Below are 21,406 nucleotides of genomic sequence, written 5' to 3'. Positions count from 1 at the left end.
GACCTCGAGAGGTCATCGAGTCCAGTCCCCTGCCCGCATGGCAGGACCAAATACTGTCTAGACCATCCCTGATAGACATTTATCTAACCTACTCTTAAATATCTCCAGAGATGGAGATTCCACAACCTCCCTAGGCAATTTATTCCAGTGTTTAACCACCCTGACAGTTAGGAACTTTTTCCTAATGTCCAACCTAGACCTCCCTTGCTGCAGTTTAAACCCATTGCTTCTGGTTCTATCCTTAGAGGCTAAGGTGAACAAGTTTTCTCCCTCCTCCTTATGACACCCTTTTAAATACCTGAAAACTGCTATCATGTCCCCTCTCAGTCTTCTCTTTTCCAAACTAAACAAACCCAATTCTTTCAGCCTTCCTTCATAGGTCATGTTCTCAAGACCTTTAATCATTCTTGTTGCTCTTCTCTGGACCCGCTCCAATTTCTCCACATCTTTTTTAAAATGCGGTGCCCAGAACTGGACACAATACTCCAGCTGAGGCCTAACCAGAGCAGAGTAGAGCGGAAGAATGACTTCTCGTGTCTTGCTCACAACACACCTGTTAATACATCCCAGAATCAGGTTTGCTTTTTTTGCAACAGAATCACACTGTTGACTCATATTTAGCTTGTGGTCCACTATAACCCCTAGATCCCTTTCTGCCGTACTCCTTCCTAGACAGTCTCTTCCCATTCTGTATGTGTGAAACTGATTTTTCCTTCCTAGGTGGAGCACTTTGCATTTGTCTTTGTTAAACTTCATCCTGTTTACCTCAGCCCATTTCTCCAATTTGTCCAGATCATTTTGAATTATGACCCTGTCCTCCAAAGCAGTTGCAATCCCTCCCAATTTGGTATCATCCGCAAACTTAATAAGCGTACTTTCTATGCCAATATCTAAGTTGTTGATGAAGATATTGAACAGCGCCGGTCCCAAAACAGACCCCTGCGGTACCCCACTTGTTATGCCTTTCCAGCAGGATTGGGAACCATTAACAACAACTCTCTGAGTACGGTTATCCAGCCAGTTATGCACCCACCTTATAGTAGCCCCATCTAAATTGTATTTGCCTAGTTTATCGATAAGAATGTCATGCGAGACTGTATCAAATGCCTTACTAAAGTCTAGGTATACCACATCCACAGCTTCACCCTTATCCACAAGGCTCGTTATCCTATCAAAGAAAGCTATCAGATTGGTTTGACATGATTTGTTCTTCACAAATCCATGCTGGCTGTTCCCTATCACCTTACCACCTTCCAAGTGTTTGCAGATGATTTCCTTAATTACTTGCTCCATTATCTTCCCTGGCACAGAAGTTAAACTAACTGGTCTGTAGTTTCCTGGGTTGTTTTTATTTCCCTTTTTATAGATGGGCACTATATTTGCCCTTTTCCAGTCTTCTGGAATCTCTCCCGTCTCCCATGATTTGCCAAAGATAATAGCTAGAGGCTCAGATACCTCCTCTATTAGCTCCTTGAGTATTCTAGGATGCATTTCATCAGGCCCTGGTGACTTGCAGGCATCTAACTTTTCTAAGTGATTTTTAACTTGTTCTTTTTGTATTTTATCTGCTAAACCTACCCCCTTCCCATTAGCATTCACTATGTTAGGCATTCCTTCAGACTTCTCGGTGAAGACCGAAACAAAGAAGTCATTAAGCATCTCTGCCATTTCCAAGTTTCCTGTTACTGTTTCTCCCTTTTCACTAAGCAGTGGGCCTACCCTGTCTTTGGTCTTCCTCTTGCTTCTAATGTATTGATAAAAAGTCTTCTTGTTTCCCTTTATTCCCGTAGCTAGTTTGAGCTCATTTTGTGCCTTTGCCTTTCTAATCTTGCCCCTGCATTCCTGTGTTGTTTGCCTATATTCATCCTTTGTAATCTGTCCTAGTTTCCATTTTTTATATGACTCCTTTTTATTTTTTAGATCATGCAAGATCTCGTGGTTAAGCCAAGGTGGTCTTTTGCCACATTTTCTATCTTTCCTAACCAGCGGAATAGCTTGCTTTTGGGCCCTTAATAGTGTCCCTTTGAAAAACTGCCAACTCTCCTCAGTTGTTTTTCCCCTCAGTCTTGATTCCCATGGGACCTTACCTATCAGCTCTCTGAGCTTACCAAAATCTGCCTTCCTGAAATCCATTGTCTCTATTCCCCATGCTCCAGGTGGGAATGGGGCCCTTCCCATCACAAAGGGAGAAATGAAGACACAACTGATCATGGGCAAGATGCAAAGAGCCAGAATCTGAGCAGATAGCTCCCCAGGTAATTTGTATCATGGCAACATTCCAGGAGCAGAAACACGGGTGCAGTGCTAGCCTTGTCCCTCAAGGGTGGGAGTTGGGATCTTCTCCACAGAAGAGCTAGAATCTTCATTCGGCAAGCCTGGCCACAGGCATCTTACTGAAGAATTTCAAGTGAGTCAGGTTAACTACAAAGCCCTGCTGCTTTCATGCAACTATTTCATACTTTCAATTCCCCTGCCATCCTGTAAACCAGCAACACATCAGAGACTTTCTGGAAATAGCTCATTGTCTAAGATCTCTAAGCACATGCCTCTCTCCTTGAGGCAACACTCACACAGCACAGGGAAGAGATCCCAAATATTAGCAACAAAACAGGCTGATATTCACTCCTTGTCCTGCTACACGCCCACCCACCTGCGACAACCACCATCCCTCTTTCCCCATTCCCTTCGCTTTCAGGGGCATGAAGTTCAAAGAGTGGGAATGACAACTCCTTGCAGACCCACCAGGGGCAAGTTCCAGGCAGCAGCTCACTGCCTTGCTGGGCAGCAGAAGGGATCAAGGTCACAAAGGGCTGAACTCTCTTACCTTGTCATGCTTTCGGACCAGCTCGTGTCTCTGGAGGAAATACTGGTCCTTCAACTGCTGCTTGATAAGCTGGTGTTTCTCCTGTAGGTGGTGCTCTTCTAGTTCCCAGATGGAGGCTTCTCGGTCTAAGGAAGGAGAGAGAAATTAACACACACTCACTCTTCTCCTGAGCTCTAGTGATCCCATTACTCGGAGCAGTAAAGCAGATGAAGGGGCAATCATACACCTTCTCCTGTTTTCCAAGAGGCCCTGGTTGCAAGCCATATCTGTGAATTGTCTCTTGTAATTATGAGGCCTAATTGGTTCGTATTTGTAAAGCGCTTTGGAGATTAAACCGCTAAGCATTATTATTAAACATTCAGGCAGGATCTGGCAAGGCTGTTTATTGCTAAATCCTCCTGACAGCTTGCAGCAATGTCAGCATCTGTTGTGTAGGAAGAGCCAACATTGGATAAACCCATCACTACAGCGTTTGTTTTCTCCCTCCTCACTCTATCCCACTCACCTCTCATGAGCTGCTGCTTTTTGTTCAGGCACTCACGCTCCTTGTCGCAGATCTCCTTCCTGTTCTGCATAGTAATATTATTCATGGCCAGCTCCAGATCCTCTTTCTGTTTGGCTACAAACTCTCGTTCCTGGGGGGAGATGCCAGTACAGTGAACTGTTTTCCAGCTGTAACTTTACGTGCACCTTCGGTATTTTAAACCCTGTGGCACTTGGAGGTAAGAAGCCAAGTCACCAGGTGCCCCTCTCCTGCATCCCCCCTGCTCTTCGGTGTGGGGCTAATCCTTTCTTGGGCTTACCAAGACTTGCTTCTTCTGCACAAATTCCTCTGTCTTCACCTTCATGCTCTCCTTGCGCACATACCGGGGAAGCTTCTCAACTTCGATCTTGACCTTTGAGAGAGGAGAGGAGACTTCTCAGCAGGTAACTTAGGCTGAAGCTCCACCTCAGGAGCTGGGCTATAGGAACAATCCTAGGGCATAAGAGAAAAGCAGAAGCCTCCCACTGAAGACAGCTACCGCTGCCTCTCACCTCCCTGCCTCCAAGATATCCCCTGGGTAAGGATGCCGCAATCCACTCCTGGAAGGAAAGCTCTCCATAACCGCTACCGCAAACCAGTTCTTCCCCATCCCTGTCCCATTTTTACCTCCTTCTTCTTCTGCTTAAGCTGCTCCTGGAATTTGTTGTAATCTCGTTCCTGCTCAGCACGGATGCGCTTTGCCTCTTCCCGCCGGCGTATCGAGTGATCTTGTTCCATCTTCTCGATCTGCTGCTTCTGTTGACGTTCTAGGTTCTCCAGCTCAGTGTCGTAGAATTTCTTTTTTGCCTATATTTTGGGGGTGGGGGAGGGGGGAGGAAAGAGAACGAAGTTCAGACTAAACCTTTTCTGGGCTATATTTTCTCAAAAAAAAAATAGTGAGCACTGAAGGAGTTGAGCCTCTTTTTATAAGTGGACGCAAGAAGTTTATGAAAATGAGATACTAATTGTATTGGGGAGAGCCAAGCCTGGGGTGGGCAGGCATTGTGCAAGTGTCTCCCTCCCCCCCACCCCCAGTTCTGCCAATGCACCTCAATCTTGGGCATGTCTACACTTACCTCCGGAGCGATCAATCCAGCGGGGGGTCAGTTTATTGTGTCTAGTGAAGACGCGATAAATCGACCGCCAAGCGCTCTCCCGTCAACTCCAGTACTCCACCAGAGCGAGAAACGTAGGCGGAGATGATTGGGGAGCGCCAGCAGTCGACCTACCGCAGTGAAGATACTGCGGTAAGTAGATCTAAGTAAGTAGACTTCAGCTACGTTATTCACGTAGCTGAAGTTGGTTGTGTAACTTAGATCGATTCTCCCCCGCCCCCCCCCCCACCCCATCCCACTCAGTGTAGACCAGGGCTTGAGCAGCAGAAGCCCCCTTATTCCATCTCTGGGCTTGGTCAGCTCAGCAGGCGAACTTCATTCCTGACGTGCAATATACTTCTGGTAGCGACATCCTGGGCAGAGACTGGTGCTGGGAGGAACCCAAATGTAAGATTTCTTGCTCAACATCCCTGGGTATGCAAACCACTGAAGGACATTGCCTTCTGCAACATTTCACCGACATATCTGTCTTCTCTCTATTCTTGAGTCGCACCAGCATTATACCACCATCAGCAGGAGCACGGGCCCTTGTGGGATGTGGTTTGATTGCTCAGTGCCTCAGGAGAACTGTAGAGGGAGCACATCATTGTTCCTTAACATGTCACACCACGATGTTGGCAAAAATCTTAGTGAGCAGGTACTTCTTTTTAAGGAGGGATTCAACTGGACAGCATGTCAAACAGGTCAAGAGAGACTAAATATTTAGGGAAACATGTGAAATGCGTATAGTCTCTTGGCCTCCAAGCAGACCTGGGGGTTACTGACAGGACGCAGGATACACCTATCTGCTGGCTCCTGAACAGGTTTTTTTTTAAAAAACTGACTTGGCTATGAAAAAACATCCATTTACTTCAACACATGCTGACGCCTCTCCCTCGAGCAGGCGCAGCTGGGCGCACAGCCTGTAAATCACTACAGCACAATTCACCTGCATTCAGTGTATAGGACCCAAAGTCTCACCTATGGGCTCGGCTCTGACACCACCAGAATATGGGCACAAGAGCTGGCCCAGCACCTCCCCTTTGCTATTGGATAGGGTGGGTATAAAGGAAGTTCTGGCCCACAGCAATGGGTTCTGGCAAACCAGCGTAGGGCTGCTGGCTCCCATAGGGTTTCCTTGATTGTTGTGTCCTCTCTGAGTGATGCATTCCAACAGCACAGTGAATCCAGCCAGCATCGCTTTAGAAGAGTGAGCAAGGGTTTAGGATTAGTTTTTAATGGCTTGTGTAACAATAGGCATTGAATCTCTCTGCTGACTAGCCTAGAGTACATGGCATCTCTCGCTCTGTATCTGCAGGACAGTTGCAAAGGAGAAGTCAACCCAGCTAGGACATTTAGGTTCACCTTCCTCTTCTCACCTACCGTCATTTCTTGTTCAAAGCGCCTCAGCATTTGTTCCAGCTGCAGGTGGTGTTTGTTGTTCAGTTGGGTCTGGTTCCGGTGTTCCTCTTTCTGGAGCAGGCGCAACTCCCGCAACTCCTGGCGCCTAAAAGGTTAAAAAAAAACACGAGTAAAATTCCAGGCTTGGTGCCTTCCCCATGCAGGCACAGTTTGTAAGTGAAATAACATGGGAGCAGAAATAGCATTTTCAGTGAATATTCAACCACAGTGCAAATCAATCAACCACACAGGCAACCCCCTAATGATCAGGAAAGGGTTACTGCTTTGAACTCGGAGAGCGAGGTAAATGCAGACGCATTGATTTGCATCCAGGCTCCATGGCACCAGTTCTCTGTCTGTAGGAAGGCAGGATGTTAGCGATATTCACAAGGGCAAGAGGATCAAATCTTACAGGCAAGATCCATTAGCCAGCAGAATAGCAGTGGAAGCCCCATTGCTTGGGACAGTTAAAACTTGTGTAGAGAAACCCCTTGAAGATATACTTGTAGGAAAGAAGCCTCTCCTACCCAGCAGGGTAAAACCGGTCTATTACGTCCCATCCAGTCTAACTTTATAGTAGTCTTTGCAATACAATTCAGCCTGTTAGGGCTGCCCTGCCCATCCCGTAAGATCAGGAGTGAGGGCAGTCCATGACACAGATGGTGAGAAGGGTAGTTTTCCCATGTGAACCAAGGAGATGTTACACCTCGGATCTGATCTAGTCATCTGCCTTTCACTGAAGCATCTATGAGGGAGTCCTAGCCTGGTCTGAGTGTCACATCCATGCCCATTTGCCAGGTTTACAGGCTGGCTCAGCTGGAAATTGCTGATGTCCTGGTGGGGGTGGGGGGAGAAAGAGTCACAGTTTTTAAGTGAAATTCCCAATGTGACCTTCACTCCAGTGCATTAGCGTTAGGCTCTTCAGCACACCACACACAGTCTAGGAATCCTGCTGGGAAAACCACTTTAGAGCAATTTCCCTTATCCAGACACACTCACCCCATTAAATCAATTTGCCCAACAAGATCTGCTCCTCTCCACTCCAGCCTTAAAAATCAATATCTTGGCACGTTCCAACAAGCAGCAGGAAAACAAACCCAGATATGAAACTTGCAAGTGGGAAAAGATATGCAAAGAAAATGCACTAAACCTGCTGGACAAACCCTGTGAAACGGCAGCTTTCTCTGAATGCACTTTTGTGCAGTGACCTGTGAGTTTTCAAGCCCTCCTCTGTCCCACTTGCCCCCCCCCACCACACCCAGTAGTGTAGGTAGAGCAGGCCAGTTATGAAAACAGGGGCCCAATTTTCAGTTACTTCTTCCCGGTACTTGGGCAGGAAGAAGAGTGCACAAGAGTGGCTTTAAGCCATCTTTGCATTCTCTGTATTCTAGGGCCACTTGGCACCTGCCTGGCCCTCAGTGCAAGTTGGAGCAGCGTCAGGACTGCTCCAACAGAGTAAATTTCCCATGGCACTTGGGAAACAGACTAGCTGAAGAATAATGTACCTTATGGGAGCACATTTCACTATCACCACTAATCATAATGAAGCCAGAAACTGCCCTCTCTCCCCCCACTAGAATCCTAGAGGCTTGAAGGCTACAAAAATGTAATGGAATCAAAACTTTCGAGGGCCTGAACATGTCGAATACTAAAATTCCTCTTAGTTCTTCCGTTAATAAAAGTCTATCTGAGCAAATACAAAAGCCATCAAACAAAAGCATCTTGAGAAGTTCTATTAGTTTGTTTTAGTTGAGCTGATGTGTCACACTGATGGCTCTGGAAATGGAAGTAAGTTTATCCACAACAGGCTTAGCCAAGACAGAGGCAGTGCAAGTTTCTCCCACAGAATGCCACTGGTAAGCCTCAGCAGTGAATGCATGGCCCTTAAGTGTAAGTGTACCTCAATGTCCACTGTCAATGTCCAATCCTTAGCCTCTACTGGGACTGCCAGTGAGGTGGTTTGTACGTTGTGGACAGCTGCCCATTGTGAGCTGGGCTGTTCCCATTAACATTTTCGCTACCATGTGGTGAATTGAGGTCACTACTGGGTACGTGCTCAGGTGAAAGGCTCTGTGTCCCATCGCTAGTCCCGGGAGCCAGCCAAGCCAACCCTCCCAAATTCCCAGTGACCAACTTCCAACTTGCCTGAGGAATCTCATCTCTTCATCTTTCTTCTCATCCTCGCTGATGATCTTGGAGGTGGTGATACTCACTTCCACTCCATCCACCACAAACTTCCGGGTCCGTTTCAGTGTCTTGTTGTGTATCCTGGAATCCTAACATGCAGTAGGAGAGAAGGGAAAAAAAAAAAAAAACAAGGTCATGAAATGAAATTCTAGGTTACTGTTTAATGCACGGTATGAGCTGAAGCTGTGCCAGCGGCCTGTATGACAGCCAAGCACTAAGACCAGAGATCTCAAAATAATTCCATTAGCATTTTTAATAAAAGAAACATCAGCCTCCCAACAGAATAAACAGAACTCATTCAAAACTAAGCACACAGCTTTGCCTCATTCATCCTGCAAATCCACACTGTGCTCTCATTTATTGTTAAAATGAAATATTGGTATCACATTAGGACAGTCAGCATCCTCAGTACAAAAGCATTACTTAAAAGAAAAACAGAAGCAATCCAACGATTGTCAAACTCTCTCCTCCATACCTAGCCATATAGATGGCTGACGTCAGGGTCCCTCTTGTTCATATCATGAGACTAAGGTGCAAACTTTTAGCAGCGAGATTCCTCAGGCAAGTTGGACTGACAAGTTAGACTGGCACCCCTGTTGGCAGTCCCAGTAGAGGCTGAGGATTGGAACAATTTACCAAGGGTCGTGGTGGATTCTCCACCACTCAGAATTTTTAAATCAAGATTGGATGGTTTTCTGGAAGATCTGCTCTCGGAATTATTTTTGGGACATTCTCTGGCCTGTGTTATACATGAGGTCAAACTAGATGTTCACAGTAGTCCTCAGAATCTATGAATCCGCAGACGCGACATTTGTCACCTTTCCTTTTTTAAGCAAGTCACAGCTTATCGAAGATGCCGGGGGTATGTCTACACTGCAATTAGATACCCGCAACTGACTGACTTCTGAGGGTCAGACTGCAGAGCTGTTTAATTGCGGCGTAGACATTTTGGCTCAGTCTGCAGCCCAAGCTCTGGGACCTTCCCACCTTGCAGGGTCCTAGAGCCCAGACCCGAACGTCTACACCATAATTAAACAGCCCCTTAGCCCGAGCCTGCTGGCATCGGCTAGCTGCGGGTTTTTAACTCCGGTACAGACATACCCTGAGCCACTGCGGCTCCCACTAAACGCAACAGGAGCTGTGAACGCTCAGCACCTTCAAAAGTCAGGACATAAATTCCTAACTGGTGCATTTAGAATGATATCCAGCTTCGTCCGCTGGATCAGAATTTGGGTCCCTATATTGCTAGAGATTTATACTTTGCTAATCACCAGCAGCTCTGAGCTCCTTACAGGGAAGAAGCAGACTAGCAAATCTTTGGCTCATTTTCACTAGTACAGGTAGAGACAGGTGTTTTCGCTCTCTCGTTCAGTGGTGCAGTAGGCTGCAGTTGCCATCTGTTCTTACAGAGGATCTGAATACAGTTAAGCTGGAGGATAAGGCCAAGTGACTGGATTTCTTTGTCATGAATGTGGGAAGGAAATGACATAAACCGTGTGGCATTTTGGAAGGTGGCCATAGCGGTGGAAGGAACAGCAGGAGGGTGAAAAAGAAAGGAAGAGGGGAAGGCTAGAATGAGTCAATTCTTTTACCTTCCCCAGCAATAATGACTACGTTAGGGAAAAAAGGTTGCAAGAGCTTCCAGTGAGCCCGAGAAGCCCAGAGTTTACTGGGCCCAGGAAGAACTTGTTGCTCAATTCAGCAACGAAAGGAACAGTCAAAGGACTTGTTTATACGAGGGAGTTGTGCCAGGATAACTTAAATCTGTTTTCAAACCAATACATGGGTGCAAAAGGCTGCGTGGATATTCTTGTCTAAGAATAGGTTCATTTGGTTTAAGTCAGTAAGCAAACTACTTAAGCTCAAAATCAAAAGAAGGCACCCGTAGCCTAAATTACAGCCAAATAGCTATGTTAAGAGAACATGATGGTTGCAAAGCTAAACATTCAGAAGTTAGGAAATGTCAGAATTAAGGTTGTCCATGCTACCTTAATTTAGTCCATTTCTGCATACGTATTATGCTAGTGTCTTTAGTTACATGGTCATACACTATTTCTCCTGCTTCATTCAGTGCACAGAATGCACAGTGCTCAATTACTGAGCAGTTATTCAGTATCTCAGTGTGGCCTCATGTCTTACTACCTGCACAGCATTCAAACTCCTGCTCTAAGACAGAATTATTAATTTCCTCAAGGGCATTTCTATGGTGCTTGGCAATATAGTACTCGAGTGCTTTCCAAAGATTAGTGAGTTTATTTTCACAATACTCCAGAGAGGCAGTGTGGCCTAGTGGATAGAACACTGAACTGGGACTCAAGACCTGGGTTCTAGTCTAGACTCTGCCACTGGCTTGCTGGATGACCCTGAGCAAGTCACTTTACCTCTCTGTGCTTCAATTTTCCCACCTGTAAAAAGGAAATAATGATACTGACCTACTGTGTAAAGCTCTGAGATCTACTGATGAAAAGTGCTCTACAAGTACTAAATACCATCATCATTCCATTCTACAGATGGAGAATGGAGACAGAAGTTAAGATCACGTGTCCATTAATTTTAGGTGCCCATCGTGAGATGCTTGGGCATGATTTTTCAGTGTACTTAGCATAATAGAGCTCTTTATAAGTTCAGAGCACTGCTCCCATTGACTTCATTTGCAGCTGAGTAACACGCTGGGCACTCCGAAAATGAGGAACACAGTTAGTGGCACTTGTGAAAAGTCCGGTTTAACTAACTTGCACAATATTACATAGGAACTGTGCACTAGGGGCCGAATCCAATTCTGCAGATATTTACTGACAGCAGAGGAATGTTGAGATACAGGAATCTCAGGTTCCGTACTAGCTTCTGAAGGGGAGTGTACCCTCTAGTGGTCACAGACCTTTCTGTCCCTATTTCCTCCAGCCTGTGTCCTCATCCCAGTCTCCCCTCCACAATCTCCAGGCTCCCTGTCCTAGTCTCCTTGCCCAGCCAGTCCCAGCCCCACCCTCCTGGTCCCTAATCTCATTATCAGAAACAACTGAACCATTTTTGCTGAGGTTTCCAAAAAGATTCAACCCAAGGCAGACATCCAGCATGGAAAATTTCAGCCAAAATGGTTTTTGTTTGGCAAAGAGTTATAAGCAACTAAAACCCAGGTCTTATAATGGAAAGTGTTGGGCAACCTTGACTTTAGGTGTCTCTACAGCTCAGACTAGAATAAGGGCATCCACACACAGACAATTGCACAGGGTTAGTGATATTGGTTTAAATTCACACCCTACATTATTTCAGTGCAACTTTCCACATACACAAGCCCTTAGTCCTGTATGATTCAGTGCAATGCACATGGGGCTCCATCTAGCAACGTCTGTAAGTTTTGAGATTCCATCTGGAGGACAACGAGCAGGCAGTGAAGACCACCCCCCCAATGTCCTTCAGCTGCCCCCGGCATCTGGTCAGTACATGAAATAAACAGACAAGCACAGCAACTTCCCCTGAATGTAAATGGGAGCCCCCTGGAAATCCCAAAGCATGCTAGAAACATCATCTGCAGAGCACAGGCTCACTGATCCCCTCCCCGCTGCCCAGCTGGGAGGAAGGGAATTCAGCACACAGACCTCCATCCAGAAGGACTGAAAATGTGAATGAGGGGCTCAGCACCTCTCAGAATCAAGGCACAGAGAAGCAGTTTGTGCCTGAGCTTTGCTTTCACATGAGAACTTTTAAAAGAGCCACTAAAAGCCACACTTGCAATTGGTTGCATACTAGGGCAAAAATGAAATGTTCTACACAAGTTTGTAGCAAAATGCCCTTGCCCAGTAAGATCTAGAAGCCAATGGGGAATTCTGCCATTACAAGCAATGGTCTAGGAGATCCCATCAAAGGGCTGGGAGCTAGGAACGCTGGAGCCCTAACTTTGGCTCAGATATGGATCCCCCTTTCTGGAGTTGGGCAAGTCACTTCACCTTAAGTATATGAGGGGTGGGATTTTACCGATGGGGACAATGATGCCTCCCCACTTCATGGGAGTATGGCAAGAATTAATGTTCACGCAGTGCTTTGAATGGGGCATAGGCTGCATCATGTATCGCTAGCGGACTGGGGGAAAAGCAGTACAAGACTTCAGATTAGATTCATTTACTGAATTGGTGCCAGAATCCCAAATGCAGGGTATGAAAGATAGAAATCAACCTACTGTCCCGTGGACCTTTCCGACAGTATTACTGCTTCCCAGCGAGTACAGTAGGGGATCCAAAGCTCTCCACTAGAGCTAGAATGTCCTCAATTTTATTCTGAGGGTGCTATCAGTACAGTTAGAGACACATCTAGCTAAAACGCAACAGCATCTCTATTCACTTATTGCTCCCTACAATCCTCCCCCCCGTCACGGAGAACGATTAACACATGATACGTTCTTGGCTGGCCTCTGGAAGTGGATCATTTATCACAGGGAGACTGAAGAGAAGGGATGAGACTTCCATACACAAGAGCCCCCACTAGCAGAACTGTGGACTCCAGGGGGAAGTGCCAATTATTCCTCTCCCAGCAGGAGAGCAGAGCTGGAGGAGGAATTTTGTTAGGAATGCTATTTGGGCATGTTTCTACACCTGGAAACCATCACTTGCACAGACAACTGGACAAAGATCTTGTGCAATACACACATCTGTGGCTCTCTGAGTCACACTGCACCTCGCTTCTCCTTCCAGGACTCAGCAAATAGTCACTTCATTTATTTTGCCTCCTCGATCAAAGCAATACTGACCCCTCACGCTGAGCTTTGCGATCGTCCTCACTGGCCTCCCTAAAAGCCAAGACTGCTTGAAGATCCGAGTGCAAAGAACAGTTTAACTTCTGATACAAGCTAGGCCAGAGACATGGCACATTTGAGAAAATCACAAGTGATCTCTACCCAAAGCTTACACCAAATTAAGTTGTCTTTTTATCAGTGTGTAGGGGAGAGAAATAGGCTAATCAGCACTGTACAAAGGTGCAATTTAGTTATTTTGTTTTTCAGGCTGGGACTTGTTCACAGACTCTGTTAAGTCCCCGCAAGGGAGAGGCTGGAGCAATTATGTCAGCTTCAGGTTTCCCGCTGATTTACCAAAGACTATAATTAGTTGCAGAATGTAAAACCTTAACTAGATTTCACTGGCTTGGAATCTGCAAGTGTCAAGGAAAAGAGCATGCAACATTGAGAAAGTACATGTTTAAAGGAAGTAGCGGTTAGGCTAATTCCCCATACCACAGATTAATAATCATTACACACTATACAACCTCTGCTTCCAGGTACATTATCTGCCCTTAAACAAAGCTACTCCCCAGCCTATGGGGTTGGTACCCATTTCAAACTCTATTGCTGAAAGCTTTGGATGGAGACTGGAATTATTTTGTGGCTTGGTGTTTATTACAGTGTCACCTACCTGGAAACTGAAACTGGGGCGCTTTGATGAGTTTTATGATTGCCTCTGCTGGGATGATAATTTGCTGATCCTTTCTGCAGTGTTCAGCAATTAAACACTAAGCAAAACCAAATCCCTGCACTATTAATCTTTATCTACCCCACCCATCACCAGGGTATCATACACTAGGGACAACTCCCTTTTTCTTCCCTGGTGAAAGATCATCACCATCCCGAGGGGGAAAAAAAACCCAAAGTTTGCCAGGTGCATCAGGAAAGGGGGCTGTCTGGAAGGAGTCAGGGAAGTCTAACAGGGTCTCAATGCTGAGGTCTGAATATTGAGTTCCAGATTAAAATCAACTTTTAATCTTTGATTAATGCCCCCTACCTTACCTTCAGGGACAGTGATCCACTCTCCCTGTTAAGGGACAGATCAGCAGACAGAGAGATGGTGAGGTCCATGCTTTCCGAAGCAGAAGTGCTGCCAGAATCCGAATCCCTCTTGGACCTACTGCTGGCAAACCGAATAGGAGAATCCAAATTCCCATTGGCAAGTTTTTCCCCAGCAGCATTTTCCAGGTGGCTGCTCTCCGGCCAGTTCCCAATGCTTTTACGCTCTTTGTTCCCTGGCTCCAGGTGCTTGCTTTGGCGGCTTCTCTCCTCCATTGGATTAACCTTGTCATCCAACAATCCTGACTGGGGGTTGGTGATTGGCTCTTCCTGGGTGCTGGCGGCTGTTCTGCTATACTCTGTCCCGGACGACTCGGAGCTGCTGGTGGTTTTCATGGAGTTCTCGCTGCCAATCCCTTCATCTGAGAGTCTGTTTCTCTGCCTGTCTACAGACTTCATGGCCGGCTCCACGGATAATTTGGGTCCATTCATCTCCAGTGGGGAGGGGGACTCTGGAGGTTTCTCTCCCTCAAAACTCAGCTGACTCACCTCGGAGGGGCCTCGCTTGTGAGTCCCAGAGGGCTGAAAGGACAAGGAAGAGAGCGATGGGACAGAGCTGAGGCACACACAGCATCAGAGTGAAACTCAGATCACACAAGCGAGGAGACCCAACTGAGCACCTGAGCAACACAAGACTGTGGGTGCTTCTTAGGGAAAGATGCACGTCTACCACTCTCACTAATGCACTGAACTGGTATTCCTCCTGCCAACCCCCACCTCTTTATATTAACTTACATTCACAAGAGATAGACGCCCACATGCTTTAGGACTCAGCTAGCCATTAGCTGCATGGGGCTTAGGAAGAAAGGTCTCCCCGGGGTCATTATATTGCATTATTGTTCCCCATGGGAGGTTTTAAACACTTTACCCTTGAGGCATGTGGAACTGGCCACCATCAAAGTCTGATAAGACTAGACGGATCACTGGCCTTATGCAATATGTTCATTCCTCTCAAACTTTTTCTTTTTTTAGAGCCAGGATTCTTGGGCTGTGCCTGGGCCCTGAGATGCCGCAGGGTTCACACATCAGAACAGTGGCATGCACAGGTTTGGTTTGCACCAGTCAGACTCTAGTTAGCTTGGGGATGAGGGTCAGAAGTTTGGGAAAACTGCCGCCCCCAGTTCTAACGAAGTGTTATGTTGAATGCTGCCACAATGTGGTCCAGCAAACGGAGTCCACGGGAAGAGCCTGCGTTCTGGGGAGGAGTGATGGTTTGAGTCCCAATGTCAATGCTGTACACCTGGGCTCAGCAGGCAAAGAGCACCTGGAATATTTGGATCTGGATCTCCTAGCCACGTGTGCTGACCTCAGCATTTTCCAGAGGTCTGTCACAGTGTAACATGGAAGGACAATACTCCTTATGGCCCACGAATAACCAGCACCGTAGGAGACCCAGAAGAGCTATATTGCTCCACTAGAGCTGGTTTCTGGGTTATCAATGCTTGCACAGGGAAGCAGGGCATTGCTAGGTGATCCCTTTGGGAGACAGCTAACAGCAAGGCACAGGGAAGAGAGTTACCCCATTGTCCCTTCATTCTGCCAGCTCCTTTTAGGCTACATCTACACTGCACACACTGACAGCAGCATGTAGGGTATGCGTAGCTACATGCTGCAGTGAAAAGCAGGTTGTGTCCATACCACGATGTGTAGCTACACGGGACAGCGAAAGGCTGCCTGAGCCTTTCTCCACTACCAGAGCCTCTCTTGCAGCAATGGGAAGGCAGTGGGGCACGACCTACTTGTAGCAGTGTAAACAGGGGAAAACACTACTTGGATGTGCAGAGAGCCATGTAGGGTAATAACCTGAAGCTCTGGAGTGTCTTTATATGCCTAAGTAGTGCCTCAGCGTCTAGACTGCTATTTATACCTGTGCTAGGGGTGTGTGCAGTGTATATACTCCACACGCTGCCATAAGGAGTGTGCAGTGTAGATGTATCTTTAGACACTGCAAGTGCTGAAGCCAAGTGGCTTTTGCTCCAGGAGCTTTCCTGGGGGAAGCTGTGATTGTGCAGGAGAAACGGACCCAGGTGCAGTGTGTTTAGCTGGGTTTTGCTCTTGAGCTTGTACGGCTGTGAAATCCTGGCAGGGGAGTTTGGGCTCTTTCCCAAGATACCGTGCTCAGCCCAGACTGCTGCGGCTCTCTTCTCTTGGCTAACAACACTGGGTTTTAATAGCTCCTCTTTTGGAGCTGGGTCCAATTTCAACAGTGATCACGCAGTGGGCGTTTAAGTCCCTCTTGGATCAGAAAAATCCTGACATCCTGCTGGCATCTCTCCCACAAAGGTTCTGGGAAAGCCACATTCTGGCCTGCTCCCAAGAGCCTTAGACACGGGCATCGGAGGCAGCTCTGCCAGCCCCCTGTCCTGGATCTACTGGTTACGTCTCTCTGCCACTTTGCTGAATTTTCTGTCTCCATTTCTACCTTGTGCTGTCCAGCCCCAAGCTGCCCCTGCCTCCCTAGTCCATGCCCTGCTCACCATCTTCTTGGAACAGCACTGGACCACTTCAGATGCACTTATTACTGCTTACATTGACCGGGGAGAGGAGAAGGGGCATGAAGGCATGGCACTCACCTTTCTTCCCTTAAGCCTGGAGGTAAAGTCATGACCCCATGGCCCTCCCCCTGCATCCCGTGGGGCCTGGAAGTATGAGTGGAGCACATAGACAGCTCCCAGGCCTAGAATACTTCTTGCTAAGTCATCAAACTGGCCTGGTTATTCTAGCCTTTGTTCTGAGTCAAAACTGCCGTTTCCCCTCTGTTCTGCGCTCCTCGGGGTGACCCATCTCAAGAAACCCCCTAGCAGCACATCATGAACCGGAACCCAGTGCTGCCAGGATGATGTTAACACAGTCAGCAGTGCCCTGATCCCAGAGCAACCGGCTGTTGCTTCAGCTACCACTGACAAGAGCACTGCATAACTGGAGGGGGGTCAGCAGAGGGGAATGCTTTCCCTGCCCTTGAAGCCAGCTAGCCAGGCCGCACTAGTGCTGCCATCCTGCTGAAAGCCCGGCATTACCAGCAGCAGCAACAATTGTGGGTTCCTCCTCTCAAGGGAAAACTTGGCGTCCCTCCAGCTGCATTATTTTCCAGTACCCTGAGCAGGCATGGAACTGCGGTCCCCACCCCTGACTTCCTGTCCAGCTGAATGGACTTAACAAGGCAGCAGCTTTTCCTCAACGGGAGTCTGAGGCAGAGATGGTTAAAAAAAGAAGCTATTCCTTTCAATCCCGACAGTTTCCTGCAGCAACTTTGTCCTGCTGCTCTCCCAGCCTGCACCTTTACAGCCACTTTACAGGAACTTTCCACCCTCTAAGAAATAGGAGAGGCTGAGTAGAGGGAGAGAACAGCGCTTACAGATAGAGGTTCCGATGATTCATCCTCTTCTCCTTCCTCCCGATTGTCTTCAATTTCATCCATCACTTCGGCCTTTGCCTCCGCCACCAGCTCGCGCAGGGCTCGGTTGCTGGTGACCTTGTTAACGAAGGAATGCTGCAAACCCAATCACACACGTGTTAGAAAGATTCCCACCTCTCCGTGTGAGAGAACACTGGGGCAAACAGACTCAGTTTATTTTCCATTTCGAGTCAGTTTCTAAGGCCCTCCCCCGCTAGCTAGCATTACTAGCTTTCCTAGGTTGAAATAAGCCCAATCCGCCTTGTTGGCACCGTGGATTCAAATGTCCCGCCAGAGATCAGAAAGCCTGGCAGTTAAAGACAGTTGCAGCCGTTAACTGTGCCTATTTGTGGATATAAATCCAGAGCTTTACGTTGTTTTGAACTCAGTTGTGTGTGATACAAGGTATGAGGGACTGCATGTGGATACAAATGTCCTAAACACTATGCAGCCTTGCAAAATACAGCGTTAACATTTACCAAACAGAGCAACAGTGGCATTTAAACAAAAGGCACTTGCTGCCATAGGGATACGGTACGATGCCCTCTCCTTGACACCGAATGACTCGGGAGTGTCTCCGTGATGCATGCACGGTGTGGGTCTCATCTGAAGGAGAGTGGCATCTTTAAGAACCATATGTGTAAACAGAGTGGAGAGATGTGTAATGGAAATTGCAGTCAAATCCCTAGGCACACACAGAGCATGCATTTGTGCTAAGCTTCATCAAGAGGCCAGGGAGTACACTGTATACTTCCTGTTATTGACTAAGGTAAACACACCCCCAGTCGAACTTTTCTGGGTGGCAAACCACAGGCTAAGGCATTCTCTCATCCACTCAGGGTTATTAGGCCAGAACTATCAATTTTCCAGATCAGAAGCTGATTTAAAGAGGCACATTACATACCAAATGAAATGCTCATCAAACAAAACCACATGACTGACCACTGTGTAGAGCGTGAAGCATGAAGAAGATACACCAGCACCATACAAGTTATTCAGATAGCGGTAAAAAGCATTTAGCGTTTTACGTTTTTGAAGGGTGAGGGTGGAGATGTGAATTTAACTTCAAACAGCATCTGCCAGCTTGGCATGTCTGGGAAATCAGAGCCCATTCCTGCTCCCATTGGAGTCAAGCACAGTTTTGTCATTGGCTTCAATGGGAACAGCTTTTGAATGCTGTAGTGCCCAAAACGTAGCATGAGATTGTGTATTCTGGGGCAGGGACAATCTAAAAGAGAGACGGGGGGAGGAAATGGCAACAGGCCTACACTTTGATCGTTAGACTTCGTTATGGATATTCCGTACAAAAGGCCAATGCTTCTGAGTGAAGTAGCCAAATGTCAGGAAGTGACAGATTAAGATGGCCTGTGCAACCTTAACACCGATCTTCTGCGTCTACAGCACAGAAATCCACTGTACAATCAAATGCCCAGCCAACCTGGGCTAGAGTGCGAACTCTCCAGTTGCTGATCAGCCCGAGGCTCCGGCCGTTGGTGTTTAAGCATTCAGATTATTTTCCATTTTCAGTTTATGGCAGAAGCTTCTCCCTGGACGATCCCCCCAACTAGGTCATCTGGCAACTGCAATATCTTGTCCCCTCCAGACATTCAGGTGACCAGACAGGATACTGTTGTAGGAAGCTAGCCCTAAAGGCACTGCATGAATTAGTCAGTAGTGGGTGCTAAACAACTTGCAACCTCTACCCCAAATACTATGTACATCACTCCCACTCCTTGCTGATCTTTGGCTAAGAAGGACCCCAAGCATTACCCCTAAATTACTGTCTGTTGCACAAGTGCACAGAGCATTCTGATCATACCAGAGAGTTTGTCCAGGCACAGACTTTCAACAAACAGACACAACAAAGCTCATAGGTCAGTCTGCCTGTAAGAGGGTGTTACCAGCACAGCGAGAGACCCTGGAGAAGTACAAGTGGACTGTAAAACTAGGGAAGACCAGTAAGTTTTGCTTAAGACAAGGTTTGGGATGTGCATAGATTACTTAGACCTGTGGAGTGCTTAGCAGACTCCAAGATAAGTTAAACATGCAACACAAAGGCCAGTCTGAAGGGTCAGCTCCCCTGAGGACATCTGCCTACCTCCAGTAGCTGTGCTGCACTTGGCCGAGTCTCAGGGTTCTTATCAAGTGCCGTCTTCAGGAAGTCTTTGAACTCTGGGGACCTTAAAACACATAATGATTGGCAAGGAACTCCCTGGATGGAGTCTGCATAGCACGCAGCGCAAACAGCTGAGCCCAGCATCACTGGGAAGCCACAGCAAAGAGCTTCCGTGCTCTCATACGTGCAGTAGTCATTTGTCTTCTTACCATTTAGAAGGGCAGTTGAGAGTGGGAGGGTCAGATTTGGCAATCTTCAGCAGGACTCGCATGGGGTTGAGTTCATGGTGAGGGGGCTCTATCTGGGCCATTTCTATCAGCGTTATACCCAGGGACCAGATGTCGGCCTTGTAGTCATAGGGAGTGTCCTTCATGGTTTCACACATCACCACCTCAGGGGCCATCCTGCGAGGGCAAGCACAAGGGGGAATGGGGACTGTCTGAGGCATCCTGCTACCAACACAAGCATGTTTCCAAGAGTAGCCTGACTGCACACAAGCCCCAGGAGTCAGTATTTAAACCATCTCATTGATCTGCAACACTGCACCTTCACCTGAAATAGGACTTCACAGCTAGCCAAGGGGGAACAGCAGCTTTCCCACGGTTTGACAAGACCCATATTTCCCCTCCTCCTCCCCCATTCCCAGATCAGCAGAGAGCGCCTAGGCAGTCTGTGAAAACCTCCAGGGCGGTGACATCTGGCAGGGATGCTACTTCAGACAATAAATTAATGCTCATTGATCCCATTCCTTCAGCACAAGGGTGATTTAGAGATTAAATTCCTGGAGTGAGTTGTGGCTCCCATGCACTTGGAGCTGCTTCAAAGAACATTCCACCATATGTGGTGGGGGAGGAGGAAGGAGAGAGAGAGCACATGTCCCAGATTCCACCCACTTCCAAGTTGTAGGAATTGCACTGGGTTGGAGGGAGGGGGCCATTCCAACAGAAGAGTATTCTGAAGAGCATTCCTGTTTGTCTCCAGCTGCCCCAACACACTCCTTGCTGCCCCTTTATGATAACACAGTTGGGGAGACTCTTGAAAGCAGAGAGGGTATGGAACAGATATTTTAGTTATTTTTTTAAGATTTCTGAACATATGCTAAAATCCTCCAATCCACACTTGATAAGGCAACCTGGTTAAGTGGACCCTACGTTGATCACATTCTCGTCCCTAGCAAGACAATGTTTTACTCTAGATTTCCGGACTGACCTCCAAAAGGTGCTGAAAATGCACAGCTCCCACTGAATTCACCTTTCAACATAAGGCTGCTGAACAAGCCAGTTTACTCACCAGTAAGGGGTCCCGATGAAGGAATCTCGTCTCTGCAAAGTTTTAATGTTTTTGGCAGACACTCCAAAGTCAGCTGCAAAGAGATTAATCACATTAGATGCTCGAAAAGAACCAAAAGGCCTTTCAGAATTGTAAAGCAAAGGCACGAGTGCTGTGCAGTATGAATATGCATCCTCTCTAGACCAAATATTGTGAATTAAATGTACCTATGAGTGCATGAGTTCCTTCCACCCGTGAGACCCTAAGAATATTTCTCCAGGTTAATGGACCTCTTTGCAAGACATGAAAGAGCAGATACTCCATGCAAGCCCATTTGCTAAGTCTCTTAGAGGCACAACTTGTTAACAAGAAGTCTTACTTTTGAGACATAAATAAGGCAAAGAGTCAAAATTACCTCCTTTCCCTTCCCTGCAACCCAACAAATGGTAATTATCGAGTGACATTAGCCATCTCCCTCCTGGTTAACAGGAAGCATTCTGTGCCTGCTACAGAAGAGACACTTTAGCCAGCACCAACCAACTCAATAAGACTACCCAAGCAACCTCATGCCCTGGGTGTCCCTAAGCCTCTAACTGCCAGAAGCTGGAAGTGGATAACGGGGATGGACCACTCAATAATTGCCCTGTTCTGTTCGTTCCCTCTGAAGCATCTGGGATTGGCTACTGTTGGAAGACAGGATACCGGGGTAGATGGACCATTGATCTGACCCAGTATGGCCGTTCTCGTGACTCTAAGAGATCATCAGTTTTG

At 47.2% G+C, this 21,406-nt stretch overlaps 1 protein-coding gene across 3 annotated transcripts in view; it reads right to left on the bottom strand.

The window, feature by feature from the left end:
- The window catches only part of STK10 (serine/threonine kinase 10), an 82,864-nt gene that overhangs the window by 5,959 nt on the left and 55,499 nt on the right, over window positions 1–21,406 (bottom strand). For all 3 annotated transcript variants that reach the window (XM_005298050.5, XM_065555897.1, XM_008179536.4), the window contains 11 exons: window positions 20,657–20,729; window positions 19,576–19,770; window positions 19,349–19,430; window positions 17,212–17,346; window positions 13,800–14,378; window positions 7,988–8,118; window positions 5,825–5,948; window positions 3,975–4,154; window positions 3,628–3,720; window positions 3,330–3,459; window positions 2,825–2,949 (listed from right to left, as the gene is read on the bottom strand). In XM_005298050.5, the coding sequence (XP_005298107.2) occupies window positions 2,825–2,949; window positions 3,330–3,459; window positions 3,628–3,720; window positions 3,975–4,154; window positions 5,825–5,948; window positions 7,988–8,118; window positions 13,800–14,378; window positions 17,212–17,346; window positions 19,349–19,430; window positions 19,576–19,770; window positions 20,657–20,729 (1,847 nt within the window). The remainder of the gene's footprint in view (window positions 1–2,824; window positions 2,950–3,329; window positions 3,460–3,627; window positions 3,721–3,974; window positions 4,155–5,824; window positions 5,949–7,987; window positions 8,119–13,799; window positions 14,379–17,211; window positions 17,347–19,348; window positions 19,431–19,575; window positions 19,771–20,656; window positions 20,730–21,406) is intronic.

This window comes from Chrysemys picta, chromosome 8 (assembly GCF_011386835.1).
Source record: "Chrysemys picta bellii isolate R12L10 chromosome 8, ASM1138683v2, whole genome shotgun sequence".
Taxonomy (NCBI): domain Eukaryota; kingdom Metazoa; phylum Chordata; order Testudines; family Emydidae; genus Chrysemys; species Chrysemys picta.
The sequence above is the reverse complement of the archived record's forward strand: the minus strand, read 5'-3'. Positions and strand labels throughout refer to the sequence as shown.